General features: G+C 31.7%; 4 protein-coding genes across 6 annotated transcripts; 3 read left to right on the top strand and 1 right to left on the bottom strand.

Annotated features, from left to right (window-relative positions):
* The first annotated feature begins 557 nt into the window (after window positions 1-557).
* LOC108455520 (secoisolariciresinol dehydrogenase-like) lies at window positions 558-11,745 on the top strand. 2 transcript variants are annotated; one of them, XR_008271118.1, is made up of 2 exons: window positions 558-807; window positions 5,763-6,023. XR_008271118.1 is itself a non-coding variant. In XM_017754068.2 (2 exons), the coding sequence occupies exons 1-2, from the start codon at window positions 767-769 to the stop codon at window positions 11,379-11,381; spliced, it is 834 nt and encodes a 277-aa protein (XP_017609557.1). In that variant the 5' UTR covers window positions 678-766; the 3' UTR covers window positions 11,382-11,745. The 2 variants fall into 2 exon arrangements, 1 of the variants encoding a protein (XP_017609557.1); XM_017754068.2 differs by lacking the exon at window positions 5,763-6,023 and adding an exon at window positions 10,589-11,745 and having other exon boundaries at window positions 678-807.
* A 1,686-nt stretch (window positions 11,746-13,431) lies between these two features.
* Window positions 13,432-15,716, top strand: LOC108454756 (putative pentatricopeptide repeat-containing protein At1g12700, mitochondrial). 2 transcript variants are annotated; one of them, XR_008270953.1, is made up of 2 exons: window positions 13,432-13,884; window positions 15,182-15,716. XR_008270953.1 is itself a non-coding variant. In XM_017753323.2 (2 exons), the coding sequence occupies exons 1-2, from the start codon at window positions 13,669-13,671 to the stop codon at window positions 15,619-15,621; spliced, it is 483 nt and encodes a 160-aa protein (XP_017608812.1). In that variant the 5' UTR covers window positions 13,513-13,668; the 3' UTR covers window positions 15,622-15,716. The 2 variants fall into 2 exon arrangements, 1 of the variants encoding a protein (XP_017608812.1); XM_017753323.2 differs by having other exon boundaries at window positions 13,513-13,711.
* A 4,384-nt stretch (window positions 15,717-20,100) lies between these two features.
* On the top strand, window positions 20,101-21,738 carry LOC108457110 (short chain aldehyde dehydrogenase 1-like). Its single transcript, XM_017755966.2, has 2 exons — window positions 20,101-20,327; window positions 20,420-21,738. The coding sequence occupies exons 1-2, from the start codon at window positions 20,299-20,301 to the stop codon at window positions 21,213-21,215; spliced, it is 825 nt and encodes a 274-aa protein (XP_017611455.1). The 5' UTR covers window positions 20,101-20,298; the 3' UTR covers window positions 21,216-21,738.
* Window positions 21,424-25,942, bottom strand: LOC108457109 (uncharacterized). Its single transcript, XM_017755964.2, has 8 exons — window positions 25,773-25,942; window positions 25,538-25,640; window positions 25,308-25,412; window positions 24,625-24,710; window positions 24,156-24,394; window positions 23,538-23,727; window positions 22,539-22,722; window positions 21,424-21,960 (listed from the first exon to the last, which is right to left on the bottom strand). Exons 1-8 carry the CDS (start codon window positions 25,913-25,915, stop codon window positions 21,655-21,657), a joined length of 1,356 nt encoding a protein of 451 aa, XP_017611453.2. The 5' UTR covers window positions 25,916-25,942; the 3' UTR covers window positions 21,424-21,654.
* Window positions 25,943-26,025: the final 83 nt, after the last annotated feature.

The raw sequence follows: 26,025 nt of genomic DNA, 5'->3' as shown, positions 1-26,025 counted from the left end.
TAGAAAATTATAAAATATTAAATATTATGAAAATATTGTAGAAATTATAGAAACATTATTAAAAAATTTATAAAAACTTATAGAAAATTATATAAGGCAATTGAGTCTTAATTCGATTGGTATCCACATTGTTGCCAATATAGACGGACGTGGATTTGAGCACATTGCAATTCATTTATCCTCCTATTTAAAGGTTGGGAAGGACTATTTGTATTTCTATACATTATATAAAAATAGAAAATAATTTAAATAATAATTAAAAATATAAAAATTATTATAAATTAAAGAAAACAAAACTAAAAAATTAAATTACTAAATTTATTAATGTTGAAGATTAAATTTTTTATAATTAATATTAAATTAACATAATATATAAATATAAAAATTAAAGTTATTATTATGACAATTTTAATAATTGCCATTACTAACTAGCTGGTGACGAATACAACAAAATAAAATAGTTAAAAAATGAAAGAAATTTACTTCACTACTAATGTAGCCTACCTCTATTTTTATTGATAACGTAATTAATTTTAATTATTTTAAAAATCTTTTTCTTTTTCTTTTTCTTTTCATTTAAGCCAAAGGCCTGAAGTAGAAAAAAAAAAAAAGAAAAATCTTAGCTGTCGTGACAGTCCCTGTCTTCGAATACGGCCATACTCAATTATTAAAAAAAGAAAAAGACCTTATTTTATTAACAAGTGCATCTGTTGTTCTCTTCCGATCCCAAACCGCTTTTGAAGCAGAAAAGTCATTATAGGAAAGCATGGCAGCTGCTTCATCTTTCATCTCACTACTCACAAAGAGGTGCCTTTCTCTTTGTTTCTTTCATTTTTTATTATAGTTGTTTGAAATATTCTTTCTCTTTAAAATATACAGACAAGATAGATGGTTATCTTTGTTCCTTCAGTTGTGTTTGGCCAAAAGCTTCATTTCTTAGTTTACGAAGATTAATTTCCCATTTGTGGGGCGGCGCCTGATACGACCAAAAGCACTTTGTAGTTAGCAATACAGCATTAGTTTCACTCATATACATATATGTGTAATTTCTGGATTCCACTGTTACAGCACTCATATCTTTGCTTAATACTATAGCATGTATAATTCCGGAAAACTCAATACATGGCGTCGGATTAATAATCTTAAGCTTCACTTATAGTACTCATTTTCTCCCATTTATAACTTAATTATTTGGGTCGGAATTATCATCTGGAATAGATTCTCTTTCTTATTATTATGTAGAAAAGGATAGCCTGCAGTCAAGGTTCTTTTCCTTCTCTTTTTTTTTTTTTGGTTAAACAAATAGGAATTGTGTCGGTGTTTTGAATCCAGAGAGGAAAGAACAAGAAAACTTAGCAGATGAAATAAGCTGTTTGTATATTTATCACCGTGTTTCATTCCAAAAATTACAATATAAAGGTGAAAATGGTTACAAATAATCAACTAATCCCACTAAACATCTTGGAAAAAAAACGATAAAACTTGTACACAAAACTAATTAGGTAAAATCAGTACCTAAAAATATCATTCAATACTAACTCTGCATATTTCAACAAGTTAATCTTAACAAACAAATTATATAAAAAACATCAATTTCACCACATGTGAACCTTGCTCGCACTTCATTTGGGGGTTCGCCAAAATACTTAAGAGCTCGCACTTTGATGAGCTCTCATCTTTGATGAATTTGCGTCTTTGTTTGAGCTCGCAGCTTTCAAAGAGCTCGCAACTTTGTTTGAGCTTACAGCTTTCGATGAGCTCACAACTCTGGATGAGCTCCTAGCTTCAAGTGAACTCGCATATTCAAATAAGCTTGCAAGTGTAAAGCTCACAGACTTAAATGAGCTTGCAGGTGTGCGATCTGAGTTCGCCATTACATGGATGGCCACTTCGCACACTCCTCCTTGGCCGTAATGCTGTGAACTCCTATATCATGTCTTAGCCTCTTGAACCTCAACCTTCCAACAGGTTTTTTTGAGAATATCAGTAGGTTGATCATCTGAACTGCAATAAACTAGCTTCACTTCATTTGATTGTCGACCTCTCTAACAAAGTGGTATTTTATTTTTAAGTGTTTTTCCTTGCCATGGAAGATAGGGTTCTTTGCAATTGCAATAGCAAGTTGATTGTCACAATGTATCTTTGTTGCTTCCACTCGCTCAAAATTTAAATCAGACATCAATTTCCTTAGCCAAAGTGCTTGGCTTACAGCTTTAGCTGTTGCAATGTACTCAGTTGATTGTGTAACAGTCTTTTACTTCCTTGAACTCCAACTGAATACACTTGATCCCAAAGTGAAGAAATACCCTAAAGTGCTCTTCATATCTTCAACAGAACCAGCCCAATCACTGTTTGTGAAACCAATCAACTTCAGCTAATTCCGCTTCACATATTTAATTCCATAACCCAGGGTTCTTTTGATGTACTCTAGAACCCTTTTTACTACTTTGAAATGAATCACATTACAACAATGCATAAATCTCAAAAGCAAAATAACAACAAACATAATATCTGGCCTCGATGCTGTCAAATAAAGCAAACGTCCTATAAGGCTCCTATATTTTCTTTCATCAACTCTTTCAAAAACACTCTAGCTTGAGAGTTTTTCACCTTGTGCAATAGAATTGTCTACTTGCTTACAGTTTTCCATACAAAATCTGTTCAAGATCTTTAAGGCAAAGCTTTTTTGACAAATGAAGATTCTTGATCTAACTGAAACATTTCTAGACCAAGAAAAAAGGTCCTATCTCCAAGATCAGACATTTCAAATTCAGCTCGCATCTGTTTCTTGAACTCCATTAGCAGGTTTCCACCACTTTTAGTCACCAGCAGATCATCAACATACAAAGACACTATCAGCGAGGTCTTCTTCCCTTATTTCCTTACATACAAAGTGGGTTCGCTGATGCTCCTCTCAAATCCTAAACTCAAATCATGCTTGTCAACTCTATCGTACCCAGCCTGCAAAGCCTCTTTCAGGTAATATAAAGCCTTCTTAAGCTTGAATACCTTTTACTCATCACCATCAGCAACAAATCCTTGTGGTTGTTCAACATAAACTTCCTCCTTCAAGATGCCATTGAGGAATGTTGACTTTAGATCAAGCTGATATATCTTCCACCCTTTCTAAGCTATCATAGTCAATAGTAGTCTAATAGTGTCCAATCTAGCTATCGGTGCAAAGGTTTCAGTATAGTTAACACCATATTATTGACTAGATCCCTTTGCAACTAGCTTGACTTTGAGTCTGTTTACTGAACCATCAACTTTTAAGTTGGTTTTGTAAACCCATTTCACCCCAATAACCTTCTTGCGAACTAGTCTATCAACCAACTCCCAAGTTTCATTCTTCTTAATCATGGCTATCTCAGCTTCCATAGCTTCTTTCCAACCATTTTCCTTTGCTACTTCTTCATAGCTAATAGGCTCTAGCAGAACAACATCACATCTTTTATATATTTTAGAAATATGCCTAGTGCCTTTGATTGGTAAGTCACTGAGACAATCATCATCATAGTTTTAAGCTTCATCAGGTTGCACATCCAACTTAGTTTGACTTTGTTCAACCATCTCAGCTTCTATAGCTTCCTAATTCCAAAGAGTTTCTTTATCAAACTTGACATCCCTACTCTTAAACACTTTACTAGTAAAAGGATCAAAGATCCTATACCCCTTCTTACAATTGTTATAACCAACAAATATGTCTGGTTGTGCTATTCTTTCCAGCTTATTCCTTTAAATAGCAGGAATAAGTGTATAACACAAGCAACCAAAGATCTTCAAGTGTGACATTGAAGGCTTGAATCCAAACCATCTATCAAAAGGTGTCATGTCTTTCATAGCTCTTAGTAGTAATTTGTTGAGTAGATAAATAGAGGTGCTCATATCTTCAGCCCATAACTTGTTTGGAAGCTTCTTTCCAAACAATAAACATCTTGACATATTCATCATTGTTCTATTCTTCCTTTCACATACACCATTTTGTTGAGGGGTGTATGTGTTTGTCAGTTGATGCTCAATTCCAACATCTTCACAAAAATTTTGAAACTTTTCAGAAGTATACTCAGTCCCATTGTCAGACTTGAGTATTCTAAGCTTGCAACAAGCTTGGTTTTCAACAGCAACCTTGAACTTCCAAAAAACCTCAGCAACTTTAGACTTGGCTTTCAAAAAATACACCCAACAGTTTCTAGTTTAGTTATCAATAAACAGAATGAAATACCTGTTATTGCTGAGTAAAATAGTCTTCATTGGTCCACATATATCAGTGTGAATTAGATGTAGCTTCTCAGTAGCTCACCATGCTTTCTTGACAAGAAATGAGAGCCTTGCTTGCTTCCCAAATTGACATACCTTGTACACTACATTTTGCTCAACAACTTCAAACATGTTCTCAACCAAAACATGCTTATACAACATATCAAGTAACCTAGAATTGACATGCCCCAATCTCTTTTGCCACAAGTTAGAACCATCAGCTAAACTGGATTAAGCTTTAAAGGTAACTGAGTTTCAGTTTAAAACAAAGCTCTTATCATTCATTTTAACTGACATAAGATCATGACTAGTTGAATCAGATAAACACATTTATTCTTTTAAAAAACAACAGAATAATTCTTCTCAAACTGACCAACACTGAGCAAGTTCTAATCTATATCAAGTACATAAAGAACATTAGTAATAACTTTTGTACCTATAGGATTGCTAACCTGGACATCTCCATTTCCCTTAGCTTCAATGATCTTGCCATTTCCAATTCTGATTCTTGAACTGAAGGATCAGTCAATCCTCTTAAGCATGCTTCCATTTGAAACCATATGATTTGAGTAGCCACTGTCAATCAACCAGTTTTTCTTGACATTATTGTTAATTGCGAAGCATAAATTAGTGAATACGAGCTCCTTTTAAGCTTGATTTTCATCAACAGCTTGAGCCTAATTGGTTTGCTGTTGTTGCTGCTGCCCTTTGTTTTTGCAAACTTTTTCAATATGGCCAAATTGTTTGCAGTTTCTACATTGCACATTAGGTTTGAACCAACAAAATTTCTCTAAATAACCTATTTTTTTGCAACGAGAGCATAGTGGATACTTTTTCTTCTCACAATCTCTTTTTGGCCTTTCTTTTCTTTCATTCCATTTCTTCTTGTCTTTATTGCTTGAAGAACATGGACTCTCAGTGTTTCTTTCTTGGAAAGCACCTTCAGCATGCCCTCTTTTCTGCTTGATCTTCTTTTTTCCTGTACATATAGAGCATTTATGAGCTCTGACAGAGAGATTGTTAAGTCTCTCGAGTCCTCCAAGGATGAAATCTTGGACTCATACTTCTCAAGCAATGTTGTAATAAACTTTTCAACAATTCTCCTATGACTGAACTTATTACCAAGCAACCTTATGTTGTTAACAATAGATATGATCCTATCTACATACTGTTTGATTGTTTCGGTTTCCTTCATCTCTAGGTTTTCAAAATTTCACCTCATGTTCAAAAGTTGTTGCTGCATTGTCTTCTCAGTCCCTTGGAACCCTCTTTCAGTTTGTCTCAGGCTTGTTTAAGTGTCTCACAAACCATAATTCTTGTGAAAATAACATTAGACACACCATTTTGAAGGCATGATAACCTTGAGTTTCTTAGCAGTCTCATTACTATGCTGTTTGATTTGAGCTATTGTTTGATTAGCTTTCAAGGGTGTTGGCTCTTTATTTGTTTCAACCACTTCCCATAAGTCATATGCCTAAAGATATGTCTTCATCTTCACTACCCAGATGTGGTAGTTTTCATCAGCAAAAATAGGAGGTGGAGGTGGTGTGAAGCTTCCAGATGACATGGTGACACTAACAGGATGCAATCAACTTCTTCTTTCACAACAAGGAATACACATAAAAGGCCCTCAAAGACTTAGGCTCTTGATACCAATTGTTGGTGTTTTGGATCCAAAAAGAAAGAAAGAATAAGAAAACTTAGCAGATGGAATAAACTGCTTGTATATTCATCATCGTTTTTCAATCCAAAAATTACAATATAAAGGTGAAAATGGTTACAAGTAATCAACTAATCCCACAAAACATCTTGAGAAAGCAAAGATAAAACTTGTACACAACTGATTATGTAATGACCCAAATTTTTACAGTTATAAAAAAAAGTGCATTTTCGGGTCTCCGTTTCTAAAAAAATAGATTTGTAAATATTTATTAAAAATATTTACGAAGTTAAGAGAGTGATTAATTAAAGTTTAATGAAGCAAATTAGCTTAAATAAAGGATAATTAGATAAAAGGATTAAATTGAATGAAGTATGAAAGTTTAATTATAGAATAAAGAAAATTAAAAGGACTAAATAAGGAAATAAACCAAAAGAGTGCCAAGTGTATGGCAAAAATAAAATACAAGTATAATAAATATAATACACACATTTGTAATACATATATTTATTTGCTTATTATTTAAGTAAATATTAATGTATTTATTATTATTAAATTACTATTATATGATAAATAAATAAAAAGTTGACAAATGTATGGTATGTATAGTGACATGTGTGATACTAATATGCATACATTTGTAAAATATATGTATATTTACTTATTATATAAGTATATTATTAAATTATATATTATTATTAAGTAAAAGATATTTATATAATAAATAGATTAAAGAAAGACAAATGTAATAATATATGTGTATACAAATGTAAAATAGATATTGGATATTAAATAGATATTTTATTATAGCTATTATTAAGTTATTATAATATATATATATATAAATATATATATATATATATATAAAGTAAAAGAAATAAAAAGAAAAGAATAGAAAAGAAAGAAAGGATGAAACGAAACAGAGAGCAGGGGAAAGAAAGAAGGAAGGAAAAAATAAAGAAGGAAAAGGGAAAATTTGGATTTCAAGGCTTGAAAGTTAAATAGGTAAGTCAATTTAGTCCTTTTTACTTAATTTTGATGTTTTGGAAACTTTGGGACAAGGTTTTGGTGAAATTAAGTGAATATTTTGAAAGTTATTAGATTTTTAAATATTGTTCATGTTGAATAAAAAGATGAATTAGGGTTAGATTGATAGGAATTCAAGTTAGAAATGAAATAAGGATTGAATTGTAAATTAATTCATAAGTTTTATGTTGTAGGGACTAAATTGATGAAATTTCGAAATTAGGAAAATATGCTGGAAATTTAATAGTTAAGTATGAGTTTAGTTAAAATTGAGTAGAAATAAAGTATGAATTAAGATAGAAAAGTAAGTGAATTTAGTTAGGATTAAATTGAAATTAAAAGTAGAAAATCAACATTTTGCACTAAGACTATTTTGGATAGCAGCAGTAGTCTAAGTTTGAAAAATCACCAAAAATTGTATAAATTGAATTAGAGGATTAATGAAACATGTAATTAAAGCTTATTGAGTCTAGTTTCTTATAGAAGAAACGATGTAAGCAATTGAATTGTAAATTATGAGATATAATGAATTTTGTGAGACAAGGTCAGAATGAATTTGGGTTCCCCTGTTCTGACTTTGAAAAATCACAAAAAATTTAAGAAAAATAATTAGAGGCTTAAATTTATATTTTTAGAATTCATAATGAGTCTATTTTTAGGAGAAATCAACAGCAATATTATCTGAGTTCTGTAATGTGAGATAATTAATTTTTAGTGAAGAAGGATCAAAACTGTCAGACAACAGAATAGGGGTGAATTTAAAGAATAAACTGTACCTAATGGCTAAACTAAAAATTCTGAAAATTTTATGGTAAGAAGATATATGAGTCTAGTTTCAGATAAAATTAACGGATATTAATTTGGAGTTCTGTAGCTCGAGTTATAAATAATTTAGTGAGTATGACACAGATGGACAACTTGAATATTCATAAAAGTAAATAATAAAAATTATAGATAATGTTACTTACAAGTGTGTTATATACACTAACGATGTGGAAAGGAGAGGAGGAGGAGGAAAAATATGTATGAATATTCATCTAGCATGGCTAATTTGCATGTTTTAGGCTCGTGGACTAAATTGAATAAAAGTAAAACTTTATGGGTAATTTTGTAAAATGTAAAAATGACCAAATTGCATGAAATGTATTATTTTATTATTTAAATTACAAAATTGAATGAAATTATTAATTTAGTTCAAGATCGGGGAAAACATGTTTTAGGGATTAAATTGAAAAGTGTTGAAATTATGGAAAATTCGATATTTTATAGAATTCATGGATTGTTATCAATATGTATGAGAATAATATCTAGAAATAAGGATTAAATTGCAAGAATTTTATTTTCCTGACCCTAAGGATGAAATCGTCATTAATTAAAAGTTAACGGGCAAAATGGTAATTTTTCCTAGAGCATTAATTAAATGCATTAGAATATGAAATGAATGAAAATGATGATCAAATTTATTTATAAAGATCCGGACGACTCAAAAATGAGACTTGATCGTGGAAAATAAAAGATATCGGATTAATGAAATTATAAACACAAACAAGCAATGAGGTAAGTTTGTGTAACTTGAATTGTATTTTAAATACTTGAAATATGTGGTTATGTGATGAAAATATGATTTGAATGTTCATTTCATGATAATTGATGAAATATTACTAATACTCGATATAAATTGAAAATAAAGCCCGGTTGAATGAAAGGAAAATTCGATAGATCTCTGAAAAGGAATTGACAGTAAAAAGGATCTAGCCCGGACGGGTGATCCTATTCTGATACAGCCCTCCCGAAGAATACGTGTAAAATGGATTTAGCCCGGACGGGTAATTTGAATTAGGGTCTCAATTTAGCTCGACTGGTAATTGGATCCAAGCTCATTAGAGTAATTGTCGTTGCGATTTAGCTCGACCGGTAATCCCGACAATACTCTATGAGTTTATATTATGAGGATTTAGTCCGGATTGGTAATCCCATCGTAAGGATGAGGTTCATGGAGTGTGCTCTCGGTATGAAATGTGTAAGACCATGGTTGAAAGATACCATGGCAACCTGATATGAAATGTGTAAGACCATGGTTGAAAGATACCATGGCAGCCTAATATGAAATGTGTAAGACCATGCTTGAAAGATACCATGGCAGCCTGATATGAAATGTGTAAGACCATGGTTGAAAGAGACCATGGCAGCGTGACTTGAAATGAATAAGACCATGGTTGAAAGATACCATGGCAACATGATGAAAATGAGTAAGACCATAGTTGAAAGACACTATGGCATCATGTCAAAGATAAATAAGACCGTGGAAGAGAGACGCCAAGATATCTCATTGAACAACTAATATTCGTGTAATATGTACCAAATGACAAATAGTTATATGAATTGGTTGTACAAAATGGTTGTGTGAAATGTTTACGAAATTGGTCATATGGAAATATATGTACAAAATAGTTGTATGAAATAATTAAGAAGATAGATAAATAAAATAAGTATAGATACATGGAATTTAATTTATGTTAAGTTTAATACTTAACTATTACCAAAGTAAATATACATAAGATATAAGGAAATGATGATGCATGAAATATTGATATAACGAAATGAATGATATATGCTTATGAAGAAATAGTAAGAGAATAATATATTTTGTGACATGTACATATATAATTATCTTTGATATGTTGATATAAGAAAATTATGTAAGTTGAGACTATTATTGAACTTAACTGTGATATGTTGAGAAAATAGGTATATCATTGTTGAATTTATATGAAATATGTGCAAGTATACTAACAATGTTGTTGTATGACACTTAGACAAGTGCCAAGCTATTGATTGAATGGTAACATGTTTAATTATAAGGAGCATTGAAATGGTAAGTACTTAGATGAAAATATAATTTAAGATTTTGCGAAATTTTTTTTATAATCCCGATTTAATTCCGGTTGGTTTCTAATGTATGTTTGGGGCTTCGAGGGCCCAATAGAGAGACGTTATGATTATTTCTAAAATATGAATAATAAATGACTCAGAATTATCTGAAAATGTTCAGTAAACTCCGGTAATGCCTCGTATCCTATTCCGGCAATGGATACGAGTAGGGGGTGTTACAGATTAGGTCAAACCAGTACCTAAAGACATCATTTCAATACTAACTCTACTTGTTTCAACAAGTTAACCTTAACCTTTAACAAATAGATTATCCAAAAAAAAACAATTTTACCACATGCAAACCTTGCTCGCACTTAATTTGGGGGTTTGCCAAAACACTTAATAGCTCGTACGTTGATGAGCTCGCGTCTTTGTTTGAGCTTGCAACTTTCAATGAACTTGCAACTTTAAATGAGCTCACACGTGTGCAATCTAAGTTCGCCATTGCATGGATGGTCACTTCACAACAAATTGAAGTAAAACATGAAACCTAACAATACATAACTTCTTTTTTTGGTAAGACATGACTTTTTGTTTTTTTAAAGTACGAGAATAGAACAAGGGTTTGCATTATTGGAAATAAAATTCCGGATTTACTAATTGAAAACTTTTAAGGGTGTGTGACTGCATGAATCCAGGCTGAGATGGTGTAACAATAAACAAATACAGGAGTTTAATTCATGATATTACCATTCAACCATCGTTCATGTGCAGGCTGGAAGGGAAGGTAGCACTAATTACAGGAGGAGCTAGTGGTATTGGGAAATGCACTGCTAAAGTGTTTGCACAGCATGGTGCCAAAGTTGTAATTGCTGATATCCAAGATGATTTAGGTCATCGGGTTTGTGAGGACATAGGCCCTTCAAACTGTTCCTACGTGCATTGCAACGTCACTGATGAAGACCAAATAAAAAATGCTGTTGACAAAGCCGTCGCCACTCACGGAAAGTTGGACATCATGTTCAACAACGCCGGCATCGTTGATCCCAACAAGAGTCGCATAATGGACAACGACAAATCAGATTTCGAGCGTGTTCTTAGTGTTAACGTAACTGGCGTTTTCCTGGGGATTAAGCACGCAGCTAGGGCGATGGTTCCTTCTCGAAGTGGTAGCATAATTTCGACATCCAGCGTAAGCTCCCTGATCGGTGCTACCGCCACACATGCTTATTGTGCTTCAAAGCATGCAGTGCTAGGACTAACTAGGAATGCTGCAGTGGAGCTGGGGCAATTTGGGATCCGAGTGAACTGCTTGTCTCCCTACGCTCTGGCAACACCTTTAGCGACGGGATTCCTGGGAGGTAATGATGAGGAGCTGGAGAAAGCGATGAGTAAGTCGGCTAACCTAAAGGGTGTGTATCTTAAGGCCGAAGATATAGCAAATGCAGCACTCTACCCAGCAAGTGAGGAGGGAAGATATGTCAGTGGGCATAATCTGTTCATAGATGGGGGCTTTACTGTTGTCAATCCGTCGCTCCAAATGTTCCAATACCCTGACGGCTCTTGAGAACAATATTCTGCTCAGCAAATGCTTGTCCATCTTTTATAGATATAAATGACGATCATCCATGCATTAAAAATAATGGATAAATTCCTAAAAAATAATGATTGAATAAGAACTTAATTTAGAGTAATTTTGGGCTCTTGATACAAGTTTAATCATAGTTTATAAGCATATCTTGCTAAAAGTAGTTTCTCTACTATACTCTAATTTGTAGTTTGGTCCCTCTATTGGAAAAGTAAGCAAGCATATTGATGTATGTCAGAGGGACGATGCATCTGTTATATTTGAATGTTTCTTGGAAAAGTTTGAAGCAAAATTATTATTATTATTATTAATTATTCTATTTCAGTGACTGGCTCATATCAAACCTATATGGCCTTCTAACTGCTGGTGTATAATTGCCCATGTATGTTATGGAAATTTCAATCAAGTTTTTGAGTTAGGCATAGCACAGTAAGGTTTTATTATAATTAAGGTCAACATTACTAATGGAATTAAGATGGTTGATTTTGACAAGATTTTTTTTTAGGTGAGATTTTACTGTGCATGTAGTGCCTCAATTTTAATTTAATTACCTTTAGTTTTTTTTTAATGGTAAAATTTTAATTTAATTTAACAATAGCAATTAAATATATTTTTAATTAAATTATGTTATTAAATTTTTTATGCGTGATCTTTTAGATTTAGTCTATATTATTCAATATAATTTTTATATTTTTTATATTTTTCAAAATTTGAAGTTTTAATCTTGATCCAAATGACAATCATTAAATTCATTAACAATTTTTTGATATATAGTATATAAAAATAACAAGCAGATAAATATTACACATGATAAAATGTTTGCAGCATAAAATATAGAAAATAACAGGAAATTTTTTTTCATTAAAGGTATAGTTTTGTTACTAAGATAAAATCATAATCTAAAGTTACAAATAAGGACACCAAACATAAGGCGATAAAAGCGCCCAGACAGAATAAGCAAACTACACAATATGCAAATGTGTGAAACAGGAAACACCAAAAAAGGGAATAACCAGGAACAAAACGCATCAGCTTACTACCAAAGGAACATGTCGAGACAGTCCGACCTTAGCCAAGGCATTGGATAAGCCATTCGCTTCTCTAAAGATGTTAGTGAAAGTAACGCCGCCAATTTTCTCAACCAGATTTTCAATAAATTTGAATAATTCCCAGAATTTCCATGGCTGCAGTTTCGAAGCATCAATAAACCAGAGAATAGCAGTTGAGGGATCCCGTTCAATCAATAAACCATGAGATTCAAACTTAGTAGCCTTGAGAAATAGCTTCAATGCCATTTTGATGGCTCTTAATTCAGCTTTGCAAACATCGAAAGTATTAGCGGCTGCAGAGAAGTGAGTAAGGGTATTCTTTGGATCGATGGTAGGTTTATTTGTGGTGAGTTTAAAAATAACGATAGTGGTAAAATTAATTAATGTAGTGATGAGATTAATTATTGTAATAATGAAAAAAGAAATAATGGTGGGTTGGATGTTTGGACTCAAATGCTATTCTAGTAGTAAGGTGAGAATAAAAATTATTATTATGGATATTAGATTAAAATGATTTATAATAGAAATTTTTAAAATTATTTTACTTTCATAAATTTATTAAAATGTGTGGATTTATAAATTCATTTAATAAAATATTAAAATTAAAATATTTAAAAATATTTATATTAAATAAAAATTAAAATCATATTCATTATAAAAAAAGTTTTATATTTATAAATAAAAAACTTATATAATCATTATGTAATAGTTGTTTACTTTTTATAATTATTAAATTTACATTTATATTTTATTATATATTTAATATTTATATGAAATATTTTATTTAATAATTATTTAAATATTTTTTACATATTAAATGGTCAATAATTTTAATAAATTTGTTAATAATTACTTGGAACAAATGAAAAATACTATAAAGAGACATTACATACACATTATTTGAAATAAAAATGAGTAAAAAAATATATATTTGTAAAATGAGGGACCAATATTTAACTTGAGTAGAAAATTCTACCCTAACAGCATGTTTGGTTGGGGGCTTATGAATAAATTCCAGCCCAATTCGGTGGGCCACCACCAAACATTAGTTTGGTTGGCTGTAATAACATTACAGCCTGAATCTATTCAGGGTGTATTACAGGGAAAGATTGAATAGCCATTCTCTTCCCTCACCATTGAATAGCTATTCATTCCCATGCAAACTAAAAAAAAAAAAATTGCCCTTTTCAATTTTTGCCCTCACCACTATCTAGAGAATGAAGAAGCACTACAACCATCATCTTCTCCCTCAGTTCACTGGTAAATTTTTTTTCAAGCTTAGCTCTTGTTTTTCCATTTTGTGTTAGTACCGGTGCCATTTGTGGTTTCATTTTCTCTCAAATTACAGTTCTTGTGTTAGTGCCGACGCCATTTGTGGTTTAATTTTCAAGCTAAGCTCTTGTTTTTCCATTTTGCATAGATTCAAGATATAGGTAAGCTTCCTTCTTCTTTTATTCTTCGTTCAGTTGTTAATGGTGGAAGCCATCTTTCTAATTTCCACTCTTTTTCTTCTTCAAACAACATTGCTACCCACATCAAACCCTTTAAGTAAGAAACCCTTGCCTGTTAGAGGAAAGGGAAAAAAAGATTATCGCTATGCTTTAATTTTGTTCAATAAGATGATAGTCAAGTACCCAAAACCTTCAATTGTGTAATTTAATAAATTATTAGGAGCCATTTTTAGGATGAAACATTATGCCATTGTTGTTTCTATGCATAGACAGATCGATTTATTAGGCGTTTCCTGTAATTTTTATTCTTTGAACATCTTGATTAATTGCTTTTGTCAATTAGGTCGAATTGATTTTGGGTTTTCTGTTTTGGGGAAAATACTGAAGTTAGGTGTTATCCTAGTGCTGTAACTTTTTCAAATTTGATTAATGGGTTTTGTAAACAAAGTAAGATTTCTGAGGCCGTTAGTATATTCGATGAAATGACTGAAAGAGGGTATTAACCTCATTTGATTGTTTACAGTACAATACTTAAGGGGTTGTGTAAGAGCGGTAATACTGATAGAGCTGTTGGATTTCTAAGGCTGATGGAAGGCAGAGGTTTTGAACCCAATATTGTAGCATATAGTACCATCCTTGACTGTTTGTAAGAATGGGTTGTTAAAGGAGGCTCTTGATCTCTATCTGAAATGAAGGTTAAAGGCATTAAACCAAATATCATTACTTATAGTTGCTTAATTCATGGTATGTGTGATTTGGGCCAACAGGAGGAGGCAACAAGGCTTTTGAATGAAATGGTGGATAACAATATTTCACTTAATATTATCACATATACTATATTGATTGATGCACTTTGCAAGGAATGAATGATTTCTAAAGCTGTAGAGACCATTGACATGATGAGAAAGCAAGGCATTGAGTCTAGTGTTGTTACCTATGATGCATTAGTTAATGGTCACTGCATGCAGAACGAAATGGATAAAACTAGAAGAGTTTTACAGTTGATGATTATGGTTGTGCACCTAATATAGTTACTTACAGCACGATGATCAATAGATATTGCAAAGGTAAAAGGTTAGATGAAGCAATGGAACTCTTTCATGAAATATCTCAAAATAGACCCTTCTGAATATAGTCACACAAAACACTCTAATGCAAAGTATGTTTCAATTAGGGAGAGTTTCAACTGCATGTGAACTATTTAGAAAGATACTTGCTTCTGGACAAGTTCCAAATCGAGTGACCTGTTTGATTTTGCTGGATGGCTTATTTAAAACAGGTAATCTCAAAGAGGCATTGAAATTTTTTCAAGCAATGCAAAACAGTGGGTTGGAACTTGATATTGTCTCATATACTATTCTAATTAATGGGTTGTGCAAAGCTGGGCATATTGAAGTTGCCAAGGAATTATTTCGTCAACTCTCAGATAGTGGTTTAAAACCGAATGTTTACAAATACGATGTAATGATTAATGGACTGTGTAAAGAGGGATTGCCAGATGAAGCATACAGGTTTTTTGGGAGCATGGGAGATAATGACTGTTCGCCTAATAGTTGCTGTTATAATGTAATGATTCGGGGGTTACTTCGAAACAATTATACCTCAAAGGCAATGCAACTTCTTATGAAAATGGTTGGCAAGGGCTTTTCTGTAGATGTATTCACTACCAACTTATTTATGGATCTCATCGTACATTCTAATAAATTAATCTTGCTTTGAAATGTTTCACAAATTGTGTAAAGATCATCACTTGTAAATGTGAATCAGTTTTTACATAACTATTGTACAGTTATAAAAGATTCTGGAAACTAGAATGAGTTTTAGTGTTTATTTTCAATATTGTTGATTTTGTTCTGACTTGCGTAGTAAGTGAGAATGGTAGTATTAAGAAATTAGGGGAAAACCAATATTGCTTGTGGAATTTTTTTTTTTGCAATATAAAGTAAAAAACTTTATTGGCGGAAAACATACGGACTGTTGGCATTGAAATCAGTAGGAGTATTGTCTTCGAAGTGCTAATTCAACAATTCAACAAAAGTTAGAAATGACCATTCAAGAAAGTGCTCTAAAATTATATCCAACATTATGTGAAGTAGAAGGTTTAACTGAGTATGAGCGCTGTTGCGCATTGAGCAAAATTCCTGATCATTCAATGCAAAGCAAATTCCAGATCATCTAAAATTATATTCAGCAATAAATTATTTGTTTCACTAATGATATTTTAGCACGTTAAATGTGTATTGCGTTTAAAAATAATAAAGTAGACTATATATTATTTTATAGTACTATATATTATGATTTTTAATTCATATAATAATAATTATATTAAGAATTTTATTAAATTATATTTAATAATAGTTATGTTAAAATCGGTTAAACTATTTATTATTTTTATTAAATTATTTTTAATAATAATCTTATTAAACTTAATAACAATAACAATAATCATCTACTTAATAAAAATTCTCGCTCAGGGTATTTTGGTTATTTTAGTTTTTTTTCTTATGCTATTACAACATCATTCCATTCAACTAAACACAAGAATACTATTACAGTTCTATTCCATTCCATTCAACCAAACAGTTGAATTATTGATTACAGCTCTATTCCATTATAACTTTATTCAATTACAGCATTATTCCATTACATTAAATCAAACGTAGCCTAAGAAACACTAACTTTAAATCATCTAAACAAAATTTTACACGACAATCGAGGAAAATCACCTTTTATTGATGTATCAATGTTAAACTTCAAATATCCCAAGGGCGGTGGGAGCCATTCAGAACCTTTCGTAATGATTCCCTAATAGGATTAGGAAGACAATCCCACAGATTCTCCCACCAATAGCTTTAAGAGATATCAACATCATCATAACTAGCTTTCATCCAAAACATGGATCTCATTTTAGTTAAAAATGAATTTCGTCTCGAGTAAGAGATTTCTTATGCAAGATTAACAGATATCTGTAGATGGATCAATCCAAATTTATCATTTATTATTATTATTTATGTCTAATTAAATTAATTAAGAGATAAACCAAAAATTAAATCATTTTAGAACCCTTTTATAAATATATCATATTCTTTAATGATTCTTTTATCTCTAATTAATTAAATTAATATAAAATATATAATAAATAAAGAGATTAATTTTTGTCGAACACTCAAATGGAGAAGTTAAATTTTATAAAAATTTTTATTTATTCAAGTGATTGACACTATAAAATGGAGTCACCCCAAGCTAATTAACATAGATTTAAAGTTCAAAAGTCTAGAAATTCTTTAAAGAAATCTCTGACGAAATTAAAGAACTTCAAGAAATTTTAACAAACACAATATCAGTTTTGAAGAAAAATCACAGTGCGATCCATCCAACTAAAAAAAGGAGGTCAAAAGTCGTTTCTAAAAAAAGTTGTCTTTTCATTCAATTCAATCAATGAAAGAAGGTTAATTTTGTTTTTGTAAGATCAAACCTAGAAAACCCTTGAAGCAGACATCATTAATTCAAGATTAATTCTCAATACCCCTTGAATCTAAATTAAATCAAATTCTCAAACAAACATTTTAGTTTCAAGATCAAGTCTTAATAACCCTTAAAATAACTCACATTCTTCCAAGATCAAGACTAAATGACTCTTAGGTCGAAACCCAACCAAAAAATAAATTTTTCATTGTAAATGAAACATTAAATTTGTGTATATTAATTTAATATACTCATAACTCATATGAAAAATGAACACGGAAACCTTTTAAAATAATTTTTCTTGTTATTTTAAGATATTTAAACGAATGTGAACTTGAATTAGGAATTTGATTAAATAATATGACTTATGTTCATTCTTTTAGGAAGTTAAAAATTTTATAACAAGACAAAACGGGGCATATAGAGGCACATGGACAAAATTTGAACAATTTTATTAAATTTTAATTTTTTTAAAAGAGTATCAAAATTAATTTTAAAAGAGTATACTTTTAATATAAACATAAAATTTTAAGAAGTATCAAAATTTTAAAAGAGTAATTAAATGTATTATGTATTCAAGAAATTTTAAGATATTATTTGTCTTTGCTTTCAAAAATATTATTTATTTTTATTTAATAAACTATTCTAGTCATATTCATGTAAGTGTAAAATACAAATTAATTTAAAATTTTACATTTTATTTTAATATTAAGATCAATACTTTTTATGGGTGAAAATTATAGGTTAGGGTTTATTTAATTGCAAAAATAGCATAAGGGCTTAGTTTAAATAATGTATAATAGTTTAAGGGTTTTTAGTATATTAACCTATAAGATTATATTGAATTGCATAGATATAGTCGGGTGGGTCGGATCGGGTTTGTGCAAATAAAAACAAGTTTAATAATTTGTCTAAATTTATTTTTTCGGTTTTATTTTTTGTCTAAACTTTTTTTATAATTTAGATAGATGTTTTAAGTTTGAGCAAATAATCCGATATTTGAATAGATTTATAACTTCTTTTTTTAAAATAAGGGTAAACTATTAAAATAGTTACTTTTATTTTACTTAGGTTACATTTTAGTCACTTATGTTAATGTGTTATAATATTTTAGTCACTAGGCCATTAATTGTCATTAATGGTGTAACGGTAAGCTGGAGTGACACGTTAAATCATCATTTCAAACAAAAATTTTAGGTTAAATTATACAATTGGTCCCCAAATTTTTTCATTTTGAACAATTTTTTCTTCTTTTATGTTCTTTTTAACTTTCCTTTTTTTTTCTTTATTTTCCATTCTCTTATGCTTCTCCTTCTATTTTCCTACCTTCTCCATCTCTTTTAATGTAAAAAAAAAAAAATTTGCTCAAAACAAACAAAATATAGGGACCAATGATATAATTTAACCTCAAATTTTGTTTGAAATGATGATTTAGCGTGCCACATCAACTTACCATTACACCGTTAACGGCAATTAACACTCAGTGACTAAAATACTACAACAAGATTACAGAAGTGACAAAAATATAACATTTCAAACATAAATGACTAAAATATAACTCGAAAGAAACAAAAGTGACTATTTTGATAGTTTATCCAAAAAATAAAAGAATGGTTGAGGATGATAGCTTAAAAAAAAATAACTTAGATAAATACAATTTCTTTATATTAAATTGTTTAATGTAAAATAAAATATTTAAAAGAAAAAAACAAACAATCTACAACGCGAGAGCTGGAAACTTAATAAGAATGAATTATGAAATTAGGTGTAGGGTCAACACAAAGCACGTTTATTTTATAAAACGTTGTTCAAGCTACCCAACTCTGAATTCAACCAACTCACAGTAGCGTGCAGTTTTTTTTATCATGTATATTTTATTTTATTTTACAAATATCCTTTTAAATAATATTATTTTTAATAATGTATGTTACAACTATATTTCCATTTTATAATTTTTAACACTACGTAATTTTATAAAAGAGAAGGCAACCTAATTTATATCTCAGATTCTCAATTAAAATTTAATATTAACAACCTGACTTAATTAACATTACAATAAATTTTAAACACTTTTAGACATCACACAATTATGATAAAGAGGAAAACATTAAATTATTGAAGCAACACCAAAGACATCACCTTATCAAAATTTATATAAATATATCATATTTTAAAATATACTAATACTACACAAATACCTAACCATTATACTTTTTAGCATAATGATAAATTTAGTCTTTGGCTTAGTATCCTTTATTATTTTGACTTTTTTAGTTAAATTTAACCCTTAAATTTTTAAAAGATACAAAAAAAAATTTAACGAATATGTTGACATTAAATTTTTAACAATATTGGCCTGACAACTATATGACAATCTACTTGTACTTTTATGTTGACATGATACCATTTGTTGTATGTGTCACTTCAATAAATAATTTAAAAGTTATAAAATATTCAAAAAAAATAAAAATTATATAAATATATAAATAGTTCATAAAAAATAGCATAAAGTACACGTAAATTACCATGTAGACTACCGTATTTAAAAATTTAACGTTTTAGTCCGTATTTCTATTAAAAAACAATAATTCAACTCTTTCTAAAAGGTTGAGGGTTACATATGAGTCTTTTAAAAGTTTAAGGGCCAAAATTGACAAAGATATAAACATTAAAGGCTAATTTTATTATTATGCTTTTTCTTTTTTTCATAAAAAACCACTGTAGTTCAAAGTAGACTGAAATGGAGGATTTTGGACGCAACCTCTGAAATTCAATAAAATAGGGATATAAGTTTATAATGAAAGCATCAGAAAATGGTTACTGTGTGTGAGGCTATAAAAGACCAGAAAACAATACAGTGAAACACACAACCCTCAAACTATTGCAATAAAAGACAGTAATTGAGCAAGATTTCCTTTTTTGAGAACAAAAATGAGCGCCGAGACTTCAGGGACCAAGAGGTAAAATCATACGGCTCCTCAAATTTTCATATTTAAATTTTGAAGAAACCAAATCTGCATTTGAACCTTTAGTTTTTCTTCCTTTGAAACAGGCTAGATGGTAAGGTGGCACTGATAACTGGTGGTGCCAGTGGTCTAGGAGAGATTACAGCAAGGCTGTTTGTGAAACATGGAGCCAAAGTTGTGATTGGTGATATTCAAGACAAATTGGGTCACTCCCTTTGCCAAGAGCTTGGAACAGAGAACATCAGCTATGTCCACTGTGATGTAACATGCGAATCTGATGTCGAAAATGCTGTAAAATTAGCAGTTTCTAAGCATGGGAAGCTGGATATCATGTTCAATAATGCAGGGATTATGGGTGAGAATGAGGTAAAAGTCAGCGAGACCAGTCTCAAGGACTTCAAAACGGTGCTTGATGTGAATGTGTTGGGTGCATTCCTGGGTGCCAAGCATGCCGCCAGGGTCATGGTTCCAGCCAAGAAAGGGTGCATTCTCTTCACAGCAAGTCTTGCTTCAAAAATTTGCTATGGAAATTCCCATTCATACAAATCATCGAAGGTTGCTGTGGTAGGGTTGGCAAAGAGCTTGAGCGTGGAGTTATGTGAGCATGGAATTAGGGTTAATTGCATTTCACCTCATGCAATTTTCACCCCAATGTTCCAAAAAACACTCAGATTACAGGATAAGAACAAGGGCGAGGAGATGGTTTCTGCTTCAGCAGTGTTGAAAGGGACCTTGTTGGAGCCAGAAGATTTCGCAAATGCTGCCCTGTATCTGGCAAGTGATGAGGCCAAATTTGTGAGTGGTGTCAACCTGACCATTGATGGGGGGTATAGCCTCACCAATCAATCATGGAAGACAGGACTGTCAGTACTTTCTCAATAAACCTTCCTCTCTTTTTCTCTTTGACCGTCTTATAAACTTATCCAAAACTGCAAACCATAACAGAGGATTCCCATGGTGCGAGTCTACTTGTACTTTTCATCAATATGCAAATGTCACTTTCTTACCTTAAATGCAAGGGTCTTTCTTCATGGTGAGATGACAACAGAAGAATATTAAGCAGTAAAGGATTCTATAATGGTTAGCAATATTTCACAATAAGAAGCCTTATCTAATCCTCGTTATAGTTTATTTTAAAACCCGACAATAGAAGCTTCTTTTTGTCAATAGCATTACAACATTTCAAACTTCAGAGGTGATTGACTTGTCATTAACTGCAACATATATTGCATCTGGTAACACACGACCAAAGAAAAGCAGATTCGAATCATTCTAATGTACAGAACTGCGATGATTATCAAAGACCATTTAAAAGTGCATGCTACTCGCTTGCATTTGCAATCCCGACCAAGTTGAGCATATGCCTGTCCTCCTTGAACCTTTCTAACACCGTGCCCTTAACGACGTCTGCTGTTTCTTGTTCCAGTCCTTTTCTAACAACTCCCCAGCATTCTAGAACTTCTGGGCAGATTTTGGCGGTCTTCGAGAGGCAAGGGCTATTAAAAGTGGTACAGGAAAAGGTATGCCCTTGATCAAAGCTTGCCGAGAGAAACATGCCAAAGTGATTTATGCGTCCTCCAAAACCAATGCCATTTGGGATGGTCTCGGAACTGAAGTTCACAGCACACTGCAAATGCATATTGTTAGCAACATAAACAGCCACACTCCCATATGCATAAGGCGGCTGCAGTTTTTTCCACTTAAAATTTTGAAAAGTAGATAAAAGAAGAGGAAAATGAACAACTGTTTCAAGAGTTGGATAACCCAACACAGGGGCATTAAGACACCTTGCATCTTAGTGGTCAAACCAACTTTAAACGCTAATTTCAGAAATATTGGCCAACCTCAAACAACGTTTATTAATAAATAACTCCAATCTGTTCTCAAGTTATGAAAGCTGTTAAATAAATCCAACATAAGTGCTACCCTAAGTATTAGGCAACCTAAAATTCAAAGTGTATATGCATAACGGCATATTGTTCAGGAAACAGTCTAAAGATTCTCCAGAGTTTTCATTCAAATCACACTTAGCTTCTACCAATGATGGCAAGTCTACTTGCAAGGAGAAATCTCCTATCAACTTAAGTACCAAAAAGTGAGTACCGAAATTGGAGGCAAAGGATTCAAACGTACCTTGGCTTCAACTCGAAACAGAAGTGGAAACAGACCCAGAAGAAAATGAGACGAGATCAAGTTAAGACATACCCATTGCAAATTACTGTTTGCTCCAGTTGGCCTGAAAATAGATGCCTTTGGGTAGAGCTGAAAGAGAAAAGTCTTCATGTCCCCATAGAAATCACCATGCCTCTCCCAAGGCTGAGAAGCGAAACCTCCAAATATGTAACCTTCTCTATCCTTGATAATCAGGACAGTTGGTTCATCACCGTTTCTGCAGTTCAATTGAGTAATTACGCAACCTATTAACAGAATAATTCCAGCAACCAAAAAAATGAAAAAAAAAATATTAGAAAGTACTTAGAATCTAAACTTTCTTTAAGAAAAAGTAATGAAAATAAAACAAAATAGAGAAATTTGACATTCTCTCCTTATTTTACATAATGGACCACTCACAAGGAAGCCTCAGAAACAAACCCTGAAGTCAGAAAAATGAAATCTGATTTTGCATATTCTAGTTGAAAACCCATAATTTATCATAGACAAGCAAGGTGTGTGTGTTGCTATATCACAAAAGATGAGAAAGGATTAAGAGCTTGTTATTTTCTTCTAGGTCTCCCTAATAGATGCATCACTAAGTGTCAAAGCTTCCAGAATGAGCACTTACTGTTCAATGTACAATATGCTAGAGAGCCGAGAGCATCAATTTACATTGTTTAGAAATTTATTGATCAAAGAAGCTTAAAATTAAACAAGATAAAGAAGCAAGGATAATGGCAGCAATGGAGGCCATGCCATATTAGAGTGTTACACAAGATCGAGTTTAATGATTGGAAATTTTCAAGAAAAATGAAAATTGTAGTCATAATTCATGCCAATAAGAATCAGACGTGATCGATTTCATATTTTCAAAACCAAATACCAAAATTATCTGTAGTTCTTTCAAAATGGTCTAAAAAATATTATAAGGTCATAGTTTAGGACAGCAGAAAATATAATTAAGTTCTTATTAAACGAACTCAGATGAAAAAAATCAATTCATGGAGTCCAATAGATAAAATGGTAGCAAGAAGGAAGAAGGGTACTTACGATATGTTGCCCAGGAATGTGTTAAAACTTAAGCCATTTAATGAACTATGATACAACAGTTTCCATTCCTCTAGCTCTTCATGAGATAGAGCCCCCCCTATATGCCAAGCATATTCATCTCTCAATAATAATATACTGGAATCAATGTTCTCGGAATACTGCAATTTAGGAACCTTAGATCCCGGTCTCCCTACACAGAATAGTAATATTAAAACTGGACCTCAGTTACTAATTGCAATCATAATCATGAGAAAGGAAATTATTTGGTATAACTACTCTAGCAATTTATCCTGTTAGTCTATAATCCAGCTTAATTGAGTTAAGCCTTCATAAATTAGACAACACAAAGACAAAAATAAGTTTTTTCGAAAATGAATCAGGCTTAATCAAAGTTAAGCTGGAGGGGCCATCAAATCAAATTATGGAATCAAAATTAAGTTAACTGCATAATTTTGTTAGGTTCAGCAAATGGATGGCCGGACAAGGATACACACTGATAATTATATATACATATATATAGGTATCTATTCATACAAGATATAATGTCTCCAATAATACTACTAGAACGATAAAGATTACAAATAAAAGGACATGTGTAAGAACAGAGGCAAGGAAAACCTGGATCTGGTGGCACTAATAAGTTTGAAAGGAACTTCTTCACAGATGGTACAAGAGTACACCAACTTTTGAAATCCTCAAAAGACATACTTTTATCACGTCCCTCATGATCCTTTGAGAATGTTGCAGCATTAAGAAAAGTGTCCACCATGTAGCAATGTGAACTTGATTCTGGTTGAGAACCTTTCAGTTGGAATACATGATTAAACATGTTGACTAGAACAGAGTCTAAGTCAGACCTGTCTTTGAGAAGAAGCCTTATAAGTTAGAAGGTCTCTGACACGATAGAGATAGAAATTCAAGAGGCTTCCAACCATTAGATGGTAAAAGTAATCTATAACTAGAAAATTTGTTCCTTCATTAGGTTTCATGTATTGGGAAATAAATGTGGCAGCAACAATTTTAAAGGCTAGGAAAAAGTGAGTTGGTGAAGTGAAGAAAACATTACTACAAGCAATCACCATTCTACCTTGTCAAAATTTCATCAGCTGTGACATCCAACAATCGATAAATAAACTCCTCGATCTCATCATTTGGTCCTTTCACATAAGTACCCTACAAAACATGAAACATAAAATGAATAGGTCTGCAAGCTCAATTCAGAACAGCCATTAACCTAGGTCTCCCGTAGCTGTTGTTCTAGTTACTGCCTTTTAATACTTATTTTCTCCTTCAAAAGTTACTAAAAAGAAAAATTGTAGCAGTTGATTAAGAATAAACAAAAAAAAGTAAAAAATTAAGAAACACTTAAACTTAGTTGCCATTCCACATTGAAGCAAAGCCATGCATTTGGTCATTCACAAAATGTTGATTTTTAACTTTAATTAAAAAAGAAAACATAGAGGATTTTCCGTTTTTACTTTCATAAATAAAAAGCCAATAACAAAAGCAACCAAATAAGCTATACATAACCAACTAGATTTGTTTCTTAATCATTTGTGCTCAGCAATGATAACCAACAATAAAATTTTCAATCCATGCTACTCGGATTTGGGGTGAGCATCGAATACAATATACTCAATTTCTTTTCTAAATTTTTTTCATATTTTTCATGGATCATACCAACTGCTAGACACAGATATTTTAGAAACAATGAAGAGAATATAGTTTCCAACAAAATTTAAAAAAGAGGAAGAAAGAGAAGATAATTACTTTAGTGATCACCAGGTCTTCAAAGGTAAGCTTATCGTCTTTGCGGCCCTGCGTGGCCAAATCGAACATTCTCTCCCCGAGAGGACCTTTCAACCCAAAGTAAACCTACAACCAATATAGTACTTTCGTAATTAAAAGGGGAAAAAAAAAAACTCAAGAACATAAATGGAATCAAAACAAAACATTCATAACTATAAATGGGTAGATCCAAAAAACAAGAAAAAGAAAACCTGAAAGACAGATGAAGAAACATATTGACCGTTGGTCTGTGACCGTGCAGCCAGGGAATTGAAGAGCGATTTGAGATCCTCTAATTCCTTTGGTGTAAAAGCTCTAAGACATATTAATGTTTTCGTTAGTTTAATTATACCAATAAAATAAATAAAAGCAGTTCTTTCAAGTAAAAAGAGAGAAAAAAGAATTCAGACGTTAAAGCAGAGAGAGATAGTTTGAAGAAAGAACTACCTTGAAGCAGAATTGAAACGAGGATTTGGTGGAGGTGACTGGCTGTTCCCCATTCTTCCTTTTTTCCTGGCTAGTTCATTTCTTTTCGTTTTTCCTTCCCATATTTTTTTCTTGTTCTTCATTGGGCTGACTTTGTTTTCCATGTCTAAAGCCCAAACTATTTTGGGCTGGAGCCATTTCCAAATTGCCAGGACAGTGATTTATATTTTGTTTGAATACGTAATAGTTCTAATTTTATAAGTGAAGTTTAGAA

Source organism: Gossypium arboreum, chromosome 9 (genome assembly GCF_025698485.1).
Source record: "Gossypium arboreum isolate Shixiya-1 chromosome 9, ASM2569848v2, whole genome shotgun sequence".
Taxonomy (NCBI): Eukaryota; Viridiplantae; Streptophyta; class Magnoliopsida; order Malvales; family Malvaceae; genus Gossypium; species Gossypium arboreum.
Note: the sequence above shows the minus strand (reverse complement) of the source record. Positions and strands in the feature narration are given on the sequence as shown.